We start from the raw sequence: 18,044 nt of genomic DNA on the forward strand, positions 1-18,044 counted from the left end.
ACAAGCGTTGTATAATATGCCGGATAATTGATACAGTTCAGTGTTAAAATGGACAAAGCACATCGTGAGTCGAGAGAGAGCAAGTAAAGGCGGTCAATGGTTCCTGTCTGACGCGTTTGCCGCGGAGGATATTTAGACTTGACGAAAGTACCCTTGTCGAGCTCGAGAGCCCGCCGTCTGCGGTCATCGACGCTAGAATCATGATTCGATACGATTCAACATTCCTTCGTCGAAGAGTAAGAGGGAGAGCATCAGCCTTCCTGCGCTGTGAATTTCCTGGACATGAACATAGATGCATGACGGTCAAGGTCGAGAATCACACTAACGGATACACATCGCGTCGCGTCTCGACCATACGCATAACACCAATGACTCGGTCATCAGTAAAAATGGGGGGAAGAGTTGTGGGAGGATCGACCACTGGCTATTGGATTCGCGCGAGGATCATATTTCACTGAGTTGGCCCATATTCATCCCTTCGTAAACGGTTCAGTCGGTCATTACCTGGATGATAGTGATACTCTACTTCCAACCTCGAAGGAGACGGCGATAGACATATGGGAATGCCGGCAATGGCTGACATGAACGACACAGATCAAGGTGTACAACAGATAGTTGTGTGTGCACAGAAGGATAGGGAATACAATCCCATCTACTTGAAGCTACCCCATAGATCACCGAACGCATCGTCCTTCTTGGGCTGCGCAGAAGACGCCGTCGAGCCACCAAATGCGCCGAAGGGGTCAGCGGCCGCTGGAGCAGCAGGCGCGGCACTTCCCCAAACAGACGCGCTGTTGTCCAGTAGCCCAGGAGCGGGCTGCTGCTGTACCGGCGAAGGTGCTCCCCAGACGTTAGGCTGAGCCGCCGGCGCCGCGCCCCACGCCGGCTGAGCAGGAGCTGCCGGAGCACCCCACGGCGCACCCATCCCGCCACTCGGCGCTGCGCCCCATATCCCTGCCCCGCCTTGTTGCATTCCAGCGCTCGGTGCAACCTGTGGAGCAGGAGCGCCCCAGGGGTTTGCCGCCACTGGTGCAGCGCTAGCACCCGGCGCCGCGAATTGGTTGTAGAGGGGCTGAACAGGGACTGGTTGTGCAGGAGCGGCAGAGAAGAGCGACAGGATGTCCTGCTTAACATCCTTCTTCGGCGCCTGCGCCTGCGCTGCGTCAGGTGGTGGGCTCTGCGCAGGGCTCGGGTTGTGGAAGTCGAGGGAGAAGAGGTCGTCAGCAGGCTTCGGGGCCGCAGGGGCCGCTGCGGGTGCGGCAGCAGCAGTAGCTGGCGGTGGTGTCGCTCTGGCTCTAGGCGTATTGGTGTGGGCGGCGGATAGCAATTGGTGGGCTTGGGGTTGACGCGTGACGGATGCACGAGGTGCGCCAGCAGCGGGAATGCGAGGAGTGGCCGCGGAGGCAGCGGGCGGAGGGGAAGCGGCGGGTACGGGCGCAGGAGATGAGGATTGCGCTGGGGCGTCGCCGTCAAAGACAGAGGGATCGGCAGGCGGCGGGCCATCCATCGCCCAACGACGAGACTCGTACTTTGAGCGGATGAAGGATTCCATTTTGCTTGAGATACGTCAGAACGCATACCAAAACAGAGCATGAACACATACTGCTCAGGCGGAACGTGCCCCTGCTTGAGATGGGCTTCCCAGTATGCATTCGCTCTCCGATTTCCCCACTTCTGGATTGAAGCCATCTGCTCCGGCGTCCATATGTCGAGGTCGACCGACTTCACTTTGCTGATATGAGTCCCCATCGCACGGTGGATTCCCGAGCAGCGGATGCAGAGAAAGACGCCCACGTTCCACGACGCCCAACGAGGATCTGCATCATCAGTACATGCACCTCTCGACTCAGCGCGACATGCACTCACCATTTCGTTTACAATCCGCGCAGACTTTATTCTCCGGGCGCTTCACGAGCTCCCGCAACATCCGCGCATGGCGCTCCGTCGTCGCCTTGTCCTGTCGCGACATCGTGGTTTACGACAACGATGTGCACACATCGTGCCTCTGCCCACGTCGCCGTCCCAGTAAGGAAGGCATTGTATTTCCCACGTGATGTTTCTTCCTTCTCTCTGACCGCCGTGCTCAAAATGCGCCATCCGTCGTGTCTTCAAAATATCAGTCTATAGCCGTATTCTCCATATCTGAACGCCATATACCATCTCTTTCCCGCCTTACCCAGGCACGAATTCAGACTGCATCCAGATGAATGCCGGTCAGCTGGACGCGTCCCCACGAGACGAAGGACCGATGGGCGGAGAAACTGGCGGGAGATATCATTTCACGAAGCTCTCCTGGGCACCTTCCGAAGCTGTGGACGCGTTCGATATGTCCTATAGCCCGCGACGACCTTCAAATCCAGGAAGCCGGCCCGCCTTGGCCCTGACGTAGGCTCGTCCTTTCGCGTTCAGCTGACCCTTCTCCTCGACCATGATCGGCATTCGCGACGCGTTCCGGTGAGTATAAGACGATGCCATGCTCTTCTCTGCCCGAGTCCGAGTTCGGGACTCACGGACGCGACCATGTTGCTCCCTTGGCTCCTTCTCTTGCCAGCGGTCCTTGCACTCCACCTCCCATCCGCGCGCGTCCTCTCCCCGCGCACTGACGATGGCTATACCTCTCAGATCTCATGGGACGGGTACTCCTTCTCCGTCCAGGCTGGCTCGCAAGATGCGCCGCAGCGCGTGTTCATCCAGTCCGGGGAGGTGCACACCTGGCGCCTGCCTGTGCCCGGACTCTGGAAAGACATCGTTCAGAAGGCGAAGGCGGCGGGGCTGAACTGCATCTCGATTTACTTTCACTGGGCACTCACGAATCCGAAGAAGGGCGTCATCGACTTCACGGGCATCAATGACATACAGCCGCTATTCGACTACGCGAAGGAGGCAGGACTTTGGGTCATTGCGCGTCCAGGGCCGTACATCAAGTGAGTCAGCCCCTCATCAACTACTAAGCGAGCTTCTGACGAGGGTATAGTGCAGAGACCTCTGGCGGTGGTATACCGGGTTGGGTCACCACCCTCCCCGGAGATCCCGAATGGAACGCGTACAACGGCGAACTACGAAGCAATGATACCTACTTTCACGATGCCTGGCAGGATTATGTACGTCTCAAGTTTGCAACCGCGGCATTGAATTCGACCGGCTCGCTCAGATTCGCGCGTCCGCGCAGCTCATTGCGAAGGATCAAATCACCGAGGGAGGTCCCATCATCCTAGCGCAAGTCGAGAACGAGTTTTACAATGGCCGTAAGTGAATATGGTGCAACCGAGTGTTCAAGCATAGATCGTCCTTGCAGCTGGCCAGAATGAATACGTGCTCGAGCTTCAAGATGTCTACCGCGAAGAGGGTATCGTTAGTCCTTCCCCCTCTCACTCTTCACCGTCGAACAAACGTCTTTTCAGCTCATTCCCACCATGGTTAACGACCCCGGCATGTACAAGAACATCGTCAATGAAACTAACATCTACGGCATCGACGCCTACCCCAATGGTGCTCTTGCCACCGGTACTTCTGCCCCTTGCCCTCTAACCGAGACCTCCCCCTTCACACAGGCTGGACGTGCGTAGGAGACCCTTCGTGGCCGGCAGCTGCGGCTGGCTGGGCTAAGGGCCCCGCGGCATGGCGAACGTACCATGAAGATGTGATGCCGGATACGCCGTTCATGTTCCCGGAATTCCAGGGCGGGTGCGTGCCGGGTTCCTATGCGCTGCGTGGGAGAAACGACTGAAGCTGACTCTATCCGAAGGCAATACGATAAGTGGGGATCGGGCATCGGCTACGCGAAGTGCAGAGAAGTTATCGGGCCTGAGTACGTGGGCAATTTCGCCCTGTAGTACTGCCTCGCTGACACTTCTGAAGATACGAGCGCGTTCTGTACCACCAGCTCTGGGCAAGCGGCGTCACAGCAGAGAACTTCTACATGTTCTACGTACGTCTCGAGCGAACGAATGTTTGTGTCACTGACTTGAACCGTTCATTTACAGGGTGGAACAAATTGGGGACAGCTTGCATACCCTGGTACATTTACAGTCTCCTCATGCAAGTCATTTTGATGACGCCTTCCCCAGCTACTTACACCAGCTACGACGTCGGCGCCGCCGTCACCGAGAGCCGACAGCTAACCGACAAGTACTCCGAACTCAAGCTACAGTCTCTCTTCCTGCGCTCCATGCCCGACCTCTACAAGACTTACTTCGTCAGTGAGCGCGCGAGCATACTGCTCGCGACGTAGTATCTTATCTTTGTGCAGCGAACGACACCGCTTTGACGACAAACCCGGCGGGCGTTTTCGCCACCTGGCTAAAGAACCCTGACACGGGCGCCAGCTTCTTCATTACGCGACAGGCAAATGTGACGTGGACGTGAGTCTCGTGCGAAGAACGGTCAATCAACGCGCATACTGACCCTCATCTCCTACAGCGATCTCCAGAGCTACAAGCTCTACGCAGAGGACCTCACGCTACCTCAGCTTGACGGAAAGCTGACGCTCAATGGGCAGGACTCACGTATCATAGTGTAAGTCTGTCTTAAACCCTTGGATGCGGATCAGCTAATGTGTTTGACCAGCAAGGATCTCATTATCGGTGGTGCAGCTCTCTCGTACTCGACAGCGCATATCTTGACCAGCACGGTCATCGACGAGACTGACATCCTAGTGGTGTATGCGGATGTAGGAGAGACCGTCGAACTGGCTTTCGCGACGACGGAAACAGTATCTTTGGACACCGAGCTTGATGCAACGACGAAGATTACCTCGGTAAGTTACTTATATGATCATCGGCAGCGTTTATATCGACATCCGTTCCAGAGCGCAGCCATTGTCAACTTCCAGACGCCGAGCGGCATCACTCCCGTCCGCCTCATAGGCGATCGCACGTCCATCTTGGTCGTCGTCGCAGACTACGAGCATGCGAAGAGCTTCTGGCAGCCAACTGTTGCTGGCGAAGGCGACTACGCGTCGTACGTCCACTTTGGAGCAAGTACGCCGGCTCTTGTTGCAGGCCCCTACCTTGTCCGCACCGCGGCACTTCAAGACGATGGCGCCACACTCACGCTCGTTGGGGACCTCGAGAGCGAGACGCCCCTCACCGTTATTGCCCCAGCCAACGTTCAGGCCGTGACATGGAACGGAGAGACCGTCCAATCCACCCGCACCGCCTGGGGTGCTCTGACCGCCACACTCTCCGGGCCTACTATGACACCTCAAATCCCCGACCTCAACACCCTCACCTGGAAGCACGCCGACTCACTCCCCGAGATTCAAGCCACCTACGACGACAGCCAATGGACCGCCGCCGACCACACCGAAACCACCAGCACGTTCCCGCAGTACTACGGTGGTCCGTGGAAGCTCGGCGTCGCTTCCGATTACGGCTTCCACCTGGGCAACATTCTGTGGCGCGGACATTTCAATAACAGCGGGCAGGCGGCGGTGAACCTGTCCATCTCAGGCGGTTTCAACTTCGCAGCGGCGGGGTGGGTGAACGACGTGTTTTTGGGCGCGACGGAAGGCAATGGCACGATCGCGACGACGAACGTTTCGTGGGCGTTCCCGGAAGGTGCACTTAGAGACGGCGACAACGTTATCACAGTCCTTCAAGAGTGCGCGTTTCTGTGTGTAGGCATGAGTACATGCGACTGACCGGGCCCTTCGATACAGCCACATGGGTTTCTATCTCGCCGGCGAGGTCGTTTGCTGCACCCCCGGTGGCCGCCAGCGCGACATACAATCGCCGCGAGGCATTGAAGTACGCGACTGTCGTACCGGCTTGGACTTTGCTAAGCTCTCTTAGGGCTACTATCTCCTTGGAAGCGACGACGACTCAAGTGTGGATCAATTCACGCATTGGAAGGTGCAAGGTAACTTCGGCGGCGAAGACTACCCCGACAAGACGAGGAGGATCTTCAATGAGGGTGCGCGCATCATCCAACTCGTGTATCAACCTCACTTTTACGGATGATATGTAGGTGGCCTTTATGGCGAGCGCGTGGGCTTCCACCTCCCTGGATATGACGACTCAGAATGGGAAGCGAGAAGCCCGTGGGATGGCGTCGGGCAGCCCGGAGTGATCCGCTTTCTTTCAAATCCTCTCATGTACTGATCTTTTTGAAGGTATCCTGGTTCCGCACCTCCTTCGACCTCAGCATCCCGGAGGGACACGACCTTCCCTTATCCTTCGTCTTCCCGAACGTGACCGGTAATTACAGAGGTAAGTGTATCATCCAAGCTGTATAGCTCACCTGCTCAACTTCCATGTCCTTTCCGTAGCCCAACTATACGTCAACGGCTGGCAAATGGGCAAGCGCGTGGCGAATATGGGTCCTCAAACAGCCTTCCCCGTCCATGAGGGCATCCTCAACTACCGTGGTTCAAACACTTTGGCCGTATCGCTCTGGAGCCTTGGTGGCGAGCCCGAAGACCTCCGCATACCCTCACTTGCTCTGCAGCAGACCGGTATATACGAAGGGGGCGTTGGAAGTGTGGACGTGAACAACCCCAAGGGGGAGGATCGGCAGGCTTGGTAGATGATGGATGATACCTCTTACACTGTTCTGCCTATATCCAGTTATTGCCGTGTTCCTAAGACTGAATCAGAAGTAGGTATTGAATGAAATTTTCATGAAGTTACATCCACGCAAAGGGCGAAGGACCCTGTAGTTCTGCCATTGTGGGTCCATGTGTGCTCCGGGCATGGCTTCATTTCGACATCCTTCCATCTTGGGACTTCAGTCAAGCTTCCATCACAAGTTGAGTCGTGTTACTTATGGCCATCGGGCCTGCAACTCCCTGCGATGTCGCCACAAAGCCCATCACTGTCTCCTCTCCAGACTCAGGTCGACATTGTGTTCCAGATCACAGATCTCTTGTCGCCAAAGGATTCGTTGTCCCTCTCCTCAACATGCCGTCAACTGCGCTGGCTACTTCGCCCAATTCTGTTCTGTACATGTCCTTGGAAGAATGACTTGCCCATTCACGAGCCCCCTGAGTCAGTTTGGGACACAATCCGGTGCGACTCCAATACCAAAAAAGGAACTGTTTCTCATAAAACTCTATCGAAGGCACCTATATGTCCAGATCGACGACGATGATTGCGACCTCTACAAGTACCTCACCCACCACAATCTCAGCAACATAGAATCTGTCCACTTTTGCGCCACCTTCATCAGCACCTGCATTAGCTACATCGTCAACAACACACCGCGTCTTCATACGCTTGACCTCAGATTTCTATGCTCCACAATGTACCAAAGGGCGGACCCCATCAACTTCGAAGAACTGGACGCGTTCCCCCCTCTTGTCACTCATCCGCGCGTCCTCCACTTCTGCTCGCAAACTGAAGGTGCAGGTAGCGGGTTTGCGCCCGACGAATGTACATCCAGGATGCGGGGCACGCGCTTCCCCTTCGCGACTCTCCTCCACCAACTCGATGTCGGGCAGATTGAGCACCTTGAAGTTGGCGCCGAAGCGCTCAGTTTGCCCTTCGCGGTCGCCTATACCTGGTCGTCGCTCCGCGAGTTGGTCATAACCAGAATCCGAATGCATGACCCGCAGACCCCGCTCAACGACCCACGACTCAAAACACCCGCGTCAGCGCACGAAGCAGTACACCTAGGTACGCTGGTCTGTGCTGCCCCGCAGCTCCGCGTCTTGCGTGTTCGCTGTCAACGCTCGGATCTATATCCTCACGTCCAATGGACCATCTGGCCACCGGACGACCCGCCCCTCCCTTCTAGATCATCCATGCCCGCCATTGAGGAGTTCGAGCTGTACAATCCTTTCGCGACCGATGGGGTGTATAAATACTTGCCATCCACGTTACGGACGCTCTCTCTCCTTAATTATCCCCACGTCCAATGCGCTACCCTCGCAACCGAGGGCTGGGAGATTCAGCCTCCACCATATCCTATGGATGGTGTATTGAGGCCCGCAGGTCTCATGCACGCACTATCGGCCGTATCAGCGCCAGAGCTCCGAACTCTGCGCATCTCCTTCCGCGATGTGGACGATACGCGCCTCTGGACCCGCATCGCAGACTTATTTCCCCTTCTGGAGGTTCTCGAGCTTCACGACGAGATTGGCCCCGGAAGTATCTGGGATACGACCAAATTGGTATGTTGTTGGCTGGCTCACCCTCGCGTCCACTCACGAACGTCAAGGCTTTGTGTGCCCGCGCCCTGAGCTCGCTCTCGTACCTACGGTCCCTGCGTTTGAGCACTTTCCGAAGAGTGCTTGATGCAGAAGACTGGAAGGGGTACCCGGGCGAAAGGGAAGTCTACGAAACGCCGGATCAGAAGGCACGGGCGGGAATACTCATGGGAGATGTCAAATCAGCGCTCTTTGGAGATGATGTCGGCAGCCAAAGTAAGCATGTCGATACGAGACCACCAACTGACCTTACCTCTCGGTGGCCTGAGCTACGCGACGTGTGGCTACCCACATCTGTGTATCAGTTTCCCTACCGCTCCCGCGTTCCCAGACTTTTCCGACACTGGAAAGTGTACGGTGTATACAGGGATGACTGTGGCCAGAGATACATGCGTCCCAGGTCTAGACACGCCATACCGTGAGCAATTTCCTGCGCGTCATGCAGCATAGGACTGATTACAGGCATAGCATTCATCATGCAGACTCTTGATCATGAAATCTACCTATCAGACCGTCGTTGTATGCTCGACTTCTTTGTTCCCTTGTCGTCTATACCTAGTCATAGGCACCTTTCAATATTGCTCTATCTACCCTTCCTCTCCCGCGCAAAGTACACGCAGCCTCGCAGTGGCCCGAGCTGCGCGACGTATGGCTACCCACATCTATGTATTAGCTGCCTTACCGCCGCGGCGTTCCTAGACTTTTCCGTCATTGGAAAATGTACAATGTTTACCGGGACGACAGTGGCCAGCAATATCTTCGGGCCCACGTTGAGGCAGCATACTGATCGGATGCTAGAATCTCCCAATGAGGACAGTTCCTACATACAGTAGCTCTACTCTACAACCTATGTTCACTAGGCTGCCAATGTACGTACTAATCGGTTGACCCGTACTGCACAAGGATAGCCTGGCATGAGAAGTTGGAATGCGACCTCTTGCAACATGATACGCCTGACGGCTGAAAAACGCGGAAATCACATATAAATGCGTAATAAGCACGTATCAGTCTAGCCTAGATGGGCGGATCCATATATACCGCACCGACGTCGTGACTGTACAACAGGCGCGTTGGGGGTATTTTATGACTACAAAGGCGGGAGATTACGCTTCCCAACCTTACAATCAGATGATCGAGCGGTCTCATCCATCTGCACCGACTGTCCAGGGATAGCGGCGAGCTCCTCAGCGCCTGACGACCAATCTGCGCGTTGAGGATGACATCCTGCGAGTCCTTTGGCGGGCATCATCCTTGTGGTAGGTGTACTAGCGTGCCACAGCCTTCAGTCGGATTGCCTCTACTGCAATTCATATCGTCGTCTATTGTTTGGGGCTCGGACAGGTCGCCCTTACCCTACATTGTCATGCGGAGACACGCAGAGACTCGCCACAGCGGGACTCGAACCATGGGCGTGACATTCACGTGACTTCGGCCCGCGATCACATGATCGGGCCGCACCGAACATGACTCGAACCGATTGTCGTCGCCGATACGCTGTGCACGCCTCGGCAAGGGCATCGTTCACTGCGTATCATCAGTCCAGAACGCGTGCTCCTCACCGCGCAGGCCTCTGAGCCGCATCGAGCTCGAGGAGAGCGGTGGAACCCAAGAAGGCACTGCCCCTCTTGGTACTCATCTACAAGCATGGAAATGCGCTCGGCATCGCAGCGCAGCAGGACACCCTACAAGTCAGCCGCTCTACCGCCAGGAACCGCAGCAGGAAGCGTCAAGGATAAGGAGGAAATGCATGTGGAAACCTCTAAAGTTGGACTTTGACTCATAGATAGGATTTGTGGCATGCCGATCGGTCTGGATTGCCGAGGCGATCTCGCCGCCTCATATACCGAGCTGTACATACGATTCGGGGACTCCCCCTGGCTGCCCCCATGCCCCCAGGCAGGAGATCCAACCATACCACCTACCATACCACACATCAATGACATGTTCCGCGTTTGCAGCGCGTTAATTGTCATGGAATCTGGATCTTTGAGACGCTGCTAAGGAGCAGTAGAAGATCGGCATCCACGCTCTTGAAGTGCCCTAAGAAGCCCTTGTAGCGCTGGATCAACATTATAAACCTATCTGAGCTCTTGAAGTGCCCTAAGAGGCCCTTGTAGCATCAGATAAAAACCTGAGAATAACTTGTGGAGTTCTGAGCGTCACCTGCTCGTCTGCGTTTTCTCGCATCGATCTAGATCGTCTGAGGCTCTCCGCGGACCGCGAACAAGCCCAACAGCAACGTTCGAAGTCGTAGCACTATCCCCAAGCAATAAAAATACATCGAACTCGGTCACTCTCTGGAAACGCTTTCAGTTGTATATTGTGTGGTTGTGTTGTGGGTGGTGTGGTTCAGCTAGCCTGCTAGCAGCGCTGTTCTTTCAGAGAGTGTACGAGCCCATCAAACGCGAGACAGAAATGTGATGCGAACGCCGACTCGTATGGGTTAGAAGCTTCGCCTATGAATGACTGGCCCTTTGGAAACACGAGGTCATCATGTGATTGTGGGATCCCGATGCTCGGACCCGCACGCGATGAATCACGGTCACGCTGTGCTTGAATGTTGCGGTTGTGTTGTCGTCCTGTGCTCTGTCAGAACCGTCATCTAGATCAGTCTTCATCCCCTCTATTCTATCAAATCCCCTTCGACGGGCCTACTTTCGACTCATCCTCGACTGCGATGGCTGCCAATAAGCGAACACGCAGGCAGAAGAGACGCGCTTCGGATGCTACACCACCCGACCCATCACCTAAGAAGCGCGTCAAAAGGCGGAGGATCGTTGGCGGGAATCTAGAGCAACAAGGCAACTTGAATGGAATGCCCTATGACCTGCTGTACGAGGTGCGTGTTCGTTGGTGGGGTAGTAACTCTAAGGTACTATCTCACCGTTTGTTGGGATGTGTTTCCCGCCGGGTTTTCAGAACGACTTTCGGGTGAGCCGGACTTTGATCCGAATTCCTTCGGCCGACTCCCCTGGTTCGCGTCATCGTTGTCATCGACATCCCCCTTCTTTCCCACGCTTGCGCTATGGTCCCAAATCACCTAAGAACACATATACCCAAGCTTTCTTGCCTCTTTCCCTGCCCCCCTCTTCCAAGCGGCTTTAACACAACTTTGGGATCCTTCCAAGAACACCTTTCTTATACATTTCTTTTGGTATGCACTCTTCCGAGCGACGCACGCGCCGCCGGAAGATCATGACACATTCGTCACACCGATCGCGACCATGTCACACCTTCACTCCCACTCCCACCACCACTCCCACTCGATGGCGCCCAGCGCCAAACGGCTGCCCCCTCAATCGCGGAGGACGACGGAGAGGGCCGGGGACTCGTACGAGCTCCCAAGGTATGTCCTAATAGCTCAATATCTATCGGTCATACTAAAGAAAATTTGAGTGTCGCTCGCTACGCGCGAGCGTCCGCGGCCCTTCAACGACCCCCCACCCCCAGCCCCCCATTCCCAATCATCGACGACCCCCGACCCCTACGTCGTCGCCGCAAGCGCGCCACGAGTTAGCGAGGCACGTGGAATCCGCGCGACGACGACATCCACCCCCCTCCCCCCGGCGTGCACCCAACACCGTCGAGCTCGACGACGACGATGCTCCGACGCCAGGCCGGGCATCCGGCCCGTCCATCTGGCGCGTTCGGCCGCACGACGTTGTGTCCTCAACCACCACCACCCCACCACCCTTGTCCCCCCGCCGCCTCCGGACTCCCCTCCCCCACTCCCTCTCCTTTGTTATACCTCGACTTTCGGCGTTTACCGCTTGACGCGACGACGAGGCCACACAAGACGACAAAAAGCGCCGCATGACGACGATCCACCAGGCGTGCGAGGAGAGGGACCGCGGGTGCGTGTATATGCCCCGCTAGTCGACGTTTACTAACATTCCACTTTAATGACGCTTGGGGATGCGCGAGAACAGGCGCGCGACCTGCGCGACGATGGGCAAACACTGCCCCTCCCCGCCATCCGCCCCTCAGACCGCCCATGAGGGCGCGGGAGCTTCGCCTAGGGCCTATCACGCGCCCTAGGATGCCCCCTATGGCTTCTTTAGCCGCTACGCCCCCACCTGCGCGCTTAACGTGCGCAGGTACGGTAGTAAATTACACCCTCCCACCACCCTCTACCCCTTGCTCGTGTAGAATCGCCTTCGTGGCGATTCTACGCGCCGCTGGCGGCGCATATTGCGCTACCAAACTCGCTTTTGGTGCGCCGCGTCCGAGCGCAGTCGCGATCGGCTAAGCCGACTGCGCGGGGCGGCTGGCAGCGGCGGGGTTTGCCCCCTCGACGTGCTGGATGGGTATGCGCTGCCCACTCTTTCAATAGAGAGGGCTTATTGCGTGTACCGCTGCCCCCTCGCTCCGCATCTGCGCCTCTCGAAGGTGCAGGGGCAGCGGGAATGCGCAGCCATATCCCCTCTCCTCCCCCCCCCGTGTGCTACGTGCCGCCGCGGACGCGTCACTAGACGCGGAAGGGCGCCCGTAGCTCGGGAGGACACCCTCCTACTCTTCCTTTCCTTGACGAGCGCGTCGATCGCGGGCGAAAATTTGCAGGATGCCACTCGGCGTACGTTGAACTGCAGGACGCTGCTCGGCGGACGATGATCCATTGCTTCACGACTTGATTCGGGCGCGACGGATGAGTGGGATCGTCGGTGATGCATTGCGTCGCGAGTTGGCTGGGGGATGCTGAGGGTGACGGGCGACCTCGACGTCACGAAGCGCGTTGTCGGCGACGCGAAGCACGACGTTCGCGAAACGAAGCCGGCTCTACAACGGCAGGTCAGCTTCCTCGGGTTCGTAACTAACCCCCCTCAGCTCACCTATCGCCCCGCCCGCCGGACGACGATCTATTGCTTCGCGGGCTGGATCCCGAAGTGTCGCGTGTACACCGGGAAGGAGGCGAATGTAGCGCGTCGAGCGGGATCTTCGTGGTCCTTAAGACGTCGAACATGGTCCTTAAGAAGCCGTACGTGGTCTCGAAGACGTCGTACGTGACCCTGTGAGAATGAAGTCAGCACAGAGCAAGGAGAGCGAGGGTCACGAGCTCACCTGAATGGATCATAGCATCTGCATACAAACACAGTCGACGGAGGGTGACGAGGTGCTGAAAGCTCCGCCCGCGACTTGGAGACCGTGCGAGACGAAGCGTCGGCCAAGCCAGGACCCGCGAGGACTTGCATGCTGAGCTAGAACCGCCACGACATCGTCAGGAGAATGCTGCGGGACAACAATGAGTATAAAATTGAACTCCCAAATCAATGAGACTCACCGAGCGTGCTCGTCGAGCTGACTGCCTTGCTCGTCGAACTATGCCGGTACGCGGCACGGTCAGTCTCTGACCCTAAACCCGATCTCGTGCATTCTAACACACTATCTTCATATAGAATGATGAGATACACGTTGAAAGTGATATATCCAAGCTCTTACCCCTCCTCCCTCGCCAAGGAGGAAGCGAATTGAGGTGTGTTTGGTTGATTACTTGACCCCTTCATCTCGATTGCTCATCCACTCGCAGCCCTTCTCGTATTGCATTCCTCAAGTCATCGATAACGACGTCCTTCGAGCGTTCTTTGCGGCGCTTACCTTGCGCTTCCAGCCGCCCAAGCACATCAGCCAAGATGTGCTCCGTCAAGAGATTCAGAATTGACTCCTTGTAGCGCTCTCAAGCAGCACTTGTAAGTCACCCTTCTCATCGCTTCTTCCAACCACTTACCTCTGTGTTGTAGGTGTCGAAGAGACGAGTCGGAAAGGCTCTGACCTACGCTCCAACCCCAAGGCCGATGTCTTGCGTCCTGAAGCGAGGATACGAATTTCTCAGTGAGTCCTCGCCCCGACCTTCGTTGCCCTTCCCTTCCCTCCCCCTCCTTCCATCGCCTCCCGCTTGCACATCTCTCCTCCATACAGCTAACTGACTTGTATCCTACAGATGCCTGACTGCCTGAAGCGCCCGAGCCCGACAAAGAAGCGCTTGAGGGTCAACAGGTGCGCATTTCGCTTACGCTCGTGCTCATTTCCTCCCCCTCGTCCCACTTCCTTTCCCTTCGTTCCCACCCCTCCCCCCTCGCTCCACCCCCTTCCTCCCCCTCGCTCCACTCCCCCTCCCTGCCCTTCGCCCTTTACCCCTTCTCCCCCTCGTTCTCTCGCATCCCACCACATTCTCGCGCTGACGACGCACAGAGCACGACCACGCGACGCGAATTGCCACGCTTTGAGAGCGAGGACGCTCACCGCGCTTCAAGAGCGAGGATGCCTCCCGCGCTTCAAGGACGCGCTCAGAGAGCAAAGGGGGAGGGAGCCAAAGGTGAGCACCCACCTTCCCTTCGCCTCTGACCCCATACTCATCTATCCCGGGATCATTCGCCTCGGAGCGCTTCGGCAAGGTCATGAAGAACGAGCTTGAGGAGGGGAGGGGAGGGAGGGGAGAAGGGTCTTCCCCCTTCGTCTCTTCCCCCTTCTCCCCTTCTTTTTCCCCTTCTCCCCTCCTTCTTTCTCCCTTTCTCTTGTATCTCGCTTGCTACGCTGCTCTGATTGTCCACAGATCACGACAACGTGAAGGCGACAGGAGGCGAAGGGGGAGGGAGTTCGGTATAGGTAAGCCCCCAGCCCCACCCTTCACCCTCGCCCCGTACTAATCTGTCTCCTCAGATCCAGCCGCTCGAGCTCGAATGGGAGCGCTTCCGCTAGAGATGAACGCACTCGAGCGCTCCGACGAGGGAATCAAGATGGGATGGGGGGAGGAGGGGAAGGGTGAGGGAGACATCTCGCCTCGGCGCTTACAGTGCCCTTTCAACTCAAATCGCTCGGAGGAAGCGGCAGGAAAGCCGATAGGTAGCTTTTAGTAGATACAGTAGTTGTGTACTAGACCAACGTAAACAATGAGAAATCATTGAGCTTACGAAAGGACGAGAGAAGGGGCTCACCCTGCGACAACACCATAGCCCGGGGCCGATACACTGTGTGAACGGGTAGCAGGACCAAGGACCTTGCTGCCAAGGTTGATGCATCAACCCCAACCTTGCGACACACCGACGCCGCGCGAAGCGCGGCGTGTCGGGGTGTCGCTGTAGAACAGATGATCGGGTGTCTGTTAGCCAGATCGGGCCTACCTATTACCCGATCAGGTTAAGTTCAAATACCGATTGAATGCCCGATCAGGTTAAGTTCAAATACCGATCGAATGCCCGATCATATCCCTGGCTTTGTCAGGATACCTGTGTATGGTGTATGCCTGCTTGGTGGGGGTGGCTTCTTGATGTCTGTGATGCTTTGAAGGATCAATAGTGACCTTGCAATACACCGACGCCGCGCGAAGCGCGGCGTGTCGGTGTGTTGCTGTAGAACTGTAGGACTGTAGGACTGTAGGACTATTGAGTACATGTTTCAACTGTTCAGTCAATATGTTCTAGTTTAATTGGGCATGTATTGTAGATGAGCTGTCCATACTGCATGTTGAGCAGCCTTCACACGTGGATAGAGAACAAACATGTCAATATGAGCCTAACATATGGCAACTTGCACATATCAGGAAGAACCCCCCTGGTTAGACTACCCCACCGTACGCCACGCGAAGCGCTGGCCCTCTCTAGACCTAGTCTATGAGGAAAGCGCTTGTTCGAACTAATCAAGCGCTCTGCAGATCTTCGAGTATCTGCATCCCGCCAATCTCCTCGGCATTGCGCAGACATCGAAGCCCCTCCGCTCCCTCGTCATGGATAGATCTTTTGCCCCCGTCTGGAGGGCATGCATGCAAAGAATCCCAGAACTACCTCCCAAGCCCGAGCATCTCGACGAGCCCGACTACGTCAACAAGGTCTATGGGGATCACTGCAGCGTATGTCTTCTGGTCATCCGTGCCCTCTCGATCCCCTTTCTCATGGACTATGAACCAGTTCTGCTCTTCGCCCAATTGGTCAACGGTAGCATGGTCTCTGATGCTGCGCTTCTGCAAGCAATGTCTCCTTGAGAAGTGAGTGATCGTACTCAAGTCCCGACTTTCAATCTGATGTTTTGAACTCAGATTCACGGAGGTGAACCTCTTCTCGCAGAACCACAAGACGCCGGCTCTGCTTCTGGAGAAGCATGTGAATGACTTTGTCCCCATGATATACATTGGCTGTAAGGGCCCGAATCTACGGCCTTCCCGCATCTCTGCTAACATCCCGTCGCCCATAGCTCGCCTGTATATCCTCACTGACGATCTCAAGAAGTTCAACAAGGAGTACATGGCCGTTCGCTCACAACAGGACAAGTTCCAGCAGTGGGTGAACCAGCGAGTGACCGCAGTGAAGAGCAATATCGCCGTAAGCGTACCCCTCCACGAGCCGTCATCTAGTGCTAATGCGGAGCGTGCAGTTCGGCGAACAGTGCGGAGCGGCGCGCAAGCATCACGACACCGCCGAAGACCGCAAGCTTCAAGCCATTCGCGACGCGCGCTACAACCAGTTCGTTGTTCTGCCCCTCATGCAAAATTCGCTCACATCTTCACAGAATCGTTGCTGAGATCAAGAAGTCAGAGATCAAGGACGAGCTCAAGTACGCTCAGAGTGCGCTGGAAGAGCACCCGCTCGTCAACAAGGCGCAGCCCCTTACGGACGATCGTCAGTCCATATGCTTCTTATTCATTCATGTGTAAGAACTAACTCGCCCTCTAGAGCTTCCCATCGTCGTCGCAGAGCTCATTGAGCTCCTCGAAGAGCACAAGAAGGAGCGTCTCGAGAAAGTCCGCTTGCAGAATCTCACCGGCCTCTGCTCCAATGTCTACCGCGACTACACGTACCACATCAGCAAGATCCGGCCCGACAGCATATGTATACCCATCTGCGACCTCCTCCTCACGCCTCCGTACCAGGCGTACATCCACTACACACCCGACAAGCCCCTCGGCCGCCGCCCGGAGCACAAGGAAATGACCGAGCTGTCGAAGAAGTGGCGCGAGGCAAAAGACGCCGAGCTAGCGAACATCGTGGCGAAAGCGCTCAAGAAGAAGCACGCAGACGTCCAACTCGTCAATCTGGCCACGACGTTCTTCGAGTGCAAGATGGACTCGGATCCGAAGAGGTCAGACGATACGCACACGATCGGCTACCCGCATATCTTGGTTACCGAGTACGCGACGCGTCCGCACTACGGGGACGACAAGCGCGATGAGCTTGTCTACGTTATGGACGAGACGCCATGGAACTTTCAAGGCGAACGCGTCGTGTTTGACGCTGTTGCCCACAAGCTTGCGCGGGATGTTGTCAAGCTCGCTGGTCTCGACCCCGACAAGGCTACCAGAGTGGACATGGACGCACGCGACGCCTGGTTCGTCTGCACTGGCTGCAGCAAGCGGGGTTACCGCCGCGTGATGCAGTGGTACCAAGCGGTGAGTTGTGCTTGCTATTGCGCCTAAGGTAACTGATTGAATGTCGTCCCAGATCCGCCACATTCGTCCGGCCGCAGACCACTGGAAGGGCCTTTGCGAGAGCGGCAAACCCGCTCTTCAAGTTCTTGACGAGAAGGATGCTGTACGAGCCGCTGTCGTCAAGGCCGACCAGTGGAACGTGCCGGGTTTGGCTCGCAAAGACCGTCGGCGTGGACGCGCTGCAGAGGATGCTCCAAAGTCTACCTCGGTACGCATGATGTGCAACCATTGCCGCCATATCGTGCACTCAGAGGCTGCGCTCGAGCATATGGTAGAGAAGTCAGTCTAGCGTTCGCCGCCTGCTTCTGCCGAAAACTGATCTGTGTCGCCCTAGGCACAAAATCGCTCAGGTCAGCGCCAAAGACCTTGTGATTCCTCTGGACAAGCCCGACGTTTGGGAATATGTCCTCACGAAGTAAAGACTCGAGGATCGGCCGGCGCTCGCACAAGTGTGCCGCCCTTTGGCATGTTTGAGTCGCTTGCGAT

The 18,044-nt window shown here is 56.4% G+C and overlaps 6 protein-coding genes across 6 annotated transcripts; 4 read left to right on the forward strand and 2 right to left on the reverse strand.

The window, feature by feature from the left end:
* Positions 1 to 269: 269 nt before the first annotated feature.
* SCHCODRAFT_02527067 (ArfGap-domain-containing protein) lies at positions 270 to 2,437 on the reverse strand. Its single transcript, XM_050343519.1, has 3 exons — positions 1,867 to 2,437; positions 1,604 to 1,817; positions 270 to 1,556 (listed from the first exon to the last, which is right to left on the reverse strand). The coding sequence occupies exons 1-3, from the start codon at positions 1,967 to 1,969 to the stop codon at positions 653 to 655; spliced, it is 1,221 nt and encodes a 406-aa protein (XP_050201939.1). The 5' UTR covers positions 1,970 to 2,437; the 3' UTR covers positions 270 to 652.
* SCHCODRAFT_02609013 (uncharacterized protein) lies at positions 2,405 to 6,646 on the forward strand. Its single transcript, XM_050344352.1, has 19 exons — positions 2,405 to 2,924; positions 2,975 to 3,101; positions 3,152 to 3,245; positions 3,296 to 3,351; positions 3,402 to 3,489; positions 3,552 to 3,684; positions 3,746 to 3,808; positions 3,859 to 3,928; positions 3,984 to 4,017; positions 4,068 to 4,199; positions 4,250 to 4,361; positions 4,420 to 4,515; positions 4,567 to 4,756; positions 4,808 to 5,601; positions 5,660 to 5,747; positions 5,793 to 5,913; positions 5,968 to 6,065; positions 6,113 to 6,209; positions 6,269 to 6,646. The coding sequence occupies exons 1-19, from the start codon at positions 2,521 to 2,523 to the stop codon at positions 6,523 to 6,525; spliced, it is 3,054 nt and encodes a 1,017-aa protein (XP_050201940.1). The 5' UTR covers positions 2,405 to 2,520; the 3' UTR covers positions 6,526 to 6,646.
* Positions 6,647 to 6,792: 146 nt separating this feature from the next.
* Positions 6,793 to 8,933, forward strand: SCHCODRAFT_02662332 (uncharacterized protein; the record flags this gene model as incomplete). Its single annotated transcript, XM_050346506.1, has 4 exons — positions 6,793 to 7,007; positions 7,060 to 8,110; positions 8,158 to 8,498; positions 8,846 to 8,933. 4 exons carry the CDS (start codon positions 6,793 to 6,795, stop codon positions 8,931 to 8,933), a joined length of 1,695 nt encoding a protein of 564 aa, XP_050201941.1.
* A 3,088-nt stretch (positions 8,934 to 12,021) lies between these two features.
* On the forward strand, positions 12,022 to 12,378 carry SCHCODRAFT_02720094 (uncharacterized protein; the record flags this gene model as incomplete). The annotated part of the gene is made up of 1 exon (XM_050347082.1): positions 12,022 to 12,378. A coding segment is annotated over one exon (356 nt), but the record flags the coding sequence as incomplete, so codon positions are not given.
* Positions 12,379 to 12,766: 388 nt separating this feature from the next.
* SCHCODRAFT_02486818 (uncharacterized protein) lies at positions 12,767 to 13,335 on the reverse strand (the record flags this gene model as incomplete). Its single annotated transcript, XM_003037655.2, has 3 exons — positions 12,767 to 12,920; positions 12,976 to 13,152; positions 13,205 to 13,335. 3 exons carry the CDS (start codon positions 13,333 to 13,335, stop codon positions 12,767 to 12,769), a joined length of 462 nt encoding a protein of 153 aa, XP_003037701.1.
* A 129-nt stretch (positions 13,336 to 13,464) lies between these two features.
* SCHCODRAFT_01080657 (uncharacterized protein) lies at positions 13,465 to 17,977 on the forward strand (the record flags this gene model as incomplete). The annotated part of the gene is made up of 18 exons (XM_003038989.1): positions 13,465 to 13,482; positions 13,540 to 13,616; positions 13,813 to 13,830; positions 13,954 to 13,972; positions 14,082 to 14,137; positions 14,333 to 14,456; positions 14,524 to 14,564; positions 14,694 to 14,746; positions 14,801 to 14,902; positions 15,428 to 15,479; positions 15,782 to 15,986; positions 16,045 to 16,121; positions 16,173 to 16,455; positions 16,508 to 16,596; positions 16,643 to 16,752; positions 16,807 to 17,519; positions 17,572 to 17,766; positions 17,909 to 17,977. The coding sequence occupies 18 exons, from the start codon at positions 13,465 to 13,467 to the stop codon at positions 17,975 to 17,977; spliced, it is 2,301 nt and encodes a 766-aa protein (XP_003039035.1).
* Between the last annotated feature and the right edge of the window lie 67 nt (positions 17,978 to 18,044).

This window comes from Schizophyllum commune (assembly GCF_000143185.2).
Source record: "Schizophyllum commune H4-8 unplaced genomic scaffold SCHCOscaffold_2, whole genome shotgun sequence".
NCBI lineage: Eukaryota > Fungi > Basidiomycota > Agaricomycetes > Agaricales > Schizophyllaceae > Schizophyllum > Schizophyllum commune.

What these genes read in the sequence shown, in the direction of transcription:
- SCHCODRAFT_02527067 (XM_050343519.1), bottom strand. Translation starts at nt 1,969, where the DNA reads ATGTCGCGACAGGACAAGGCGACGACGGAGCGCCATGCGCGGATGTTG. An exon ending in CGCGGATTGTAAACGAAATG is followed by an intron (nt 1,818 to 1,866) that starts GTGAGTGCATGT and finishes CTGATGATGCAG; the next exon opens with ATCCTCGTTGGGCGTCGTGG. An exon ending in GGGCACGTTCCGCCTGAGCA is followed by an intron (nt 1,557 to 1,603) that starts GTATGTGTTCAT and finishes ACGTATCTCAAG; the next exon opens with CAAAATGGAATCCTTCATCC.
- SCHCODRAFT_02609013 (XM_050344352.1), top strand. Translation starts at nt 2,521, where the DNA reads ATGTTGCTCCCTTGGCTCCTTCTCTTGCCAGCGGTCCTTGCACTCCAC. An exon ending in CTACAAGACTTACTTCGTCA is followed by an intron (nt 4,200 to 4,249) that starts GTGAGCGCGCGA and finishes ATCTTTGTGCAG; the next exon opens with CGAACGACACCGCTTTGACG. An exon ending in AATCGCCGCGAGGCATTGAA is followed by an intron (nt 5,748 to 5,792) that starts GTACGCGACTGT and finishes AAGCTCTCTTAG; the next exon opens with GGCTACTATCTCCTTGGAAG.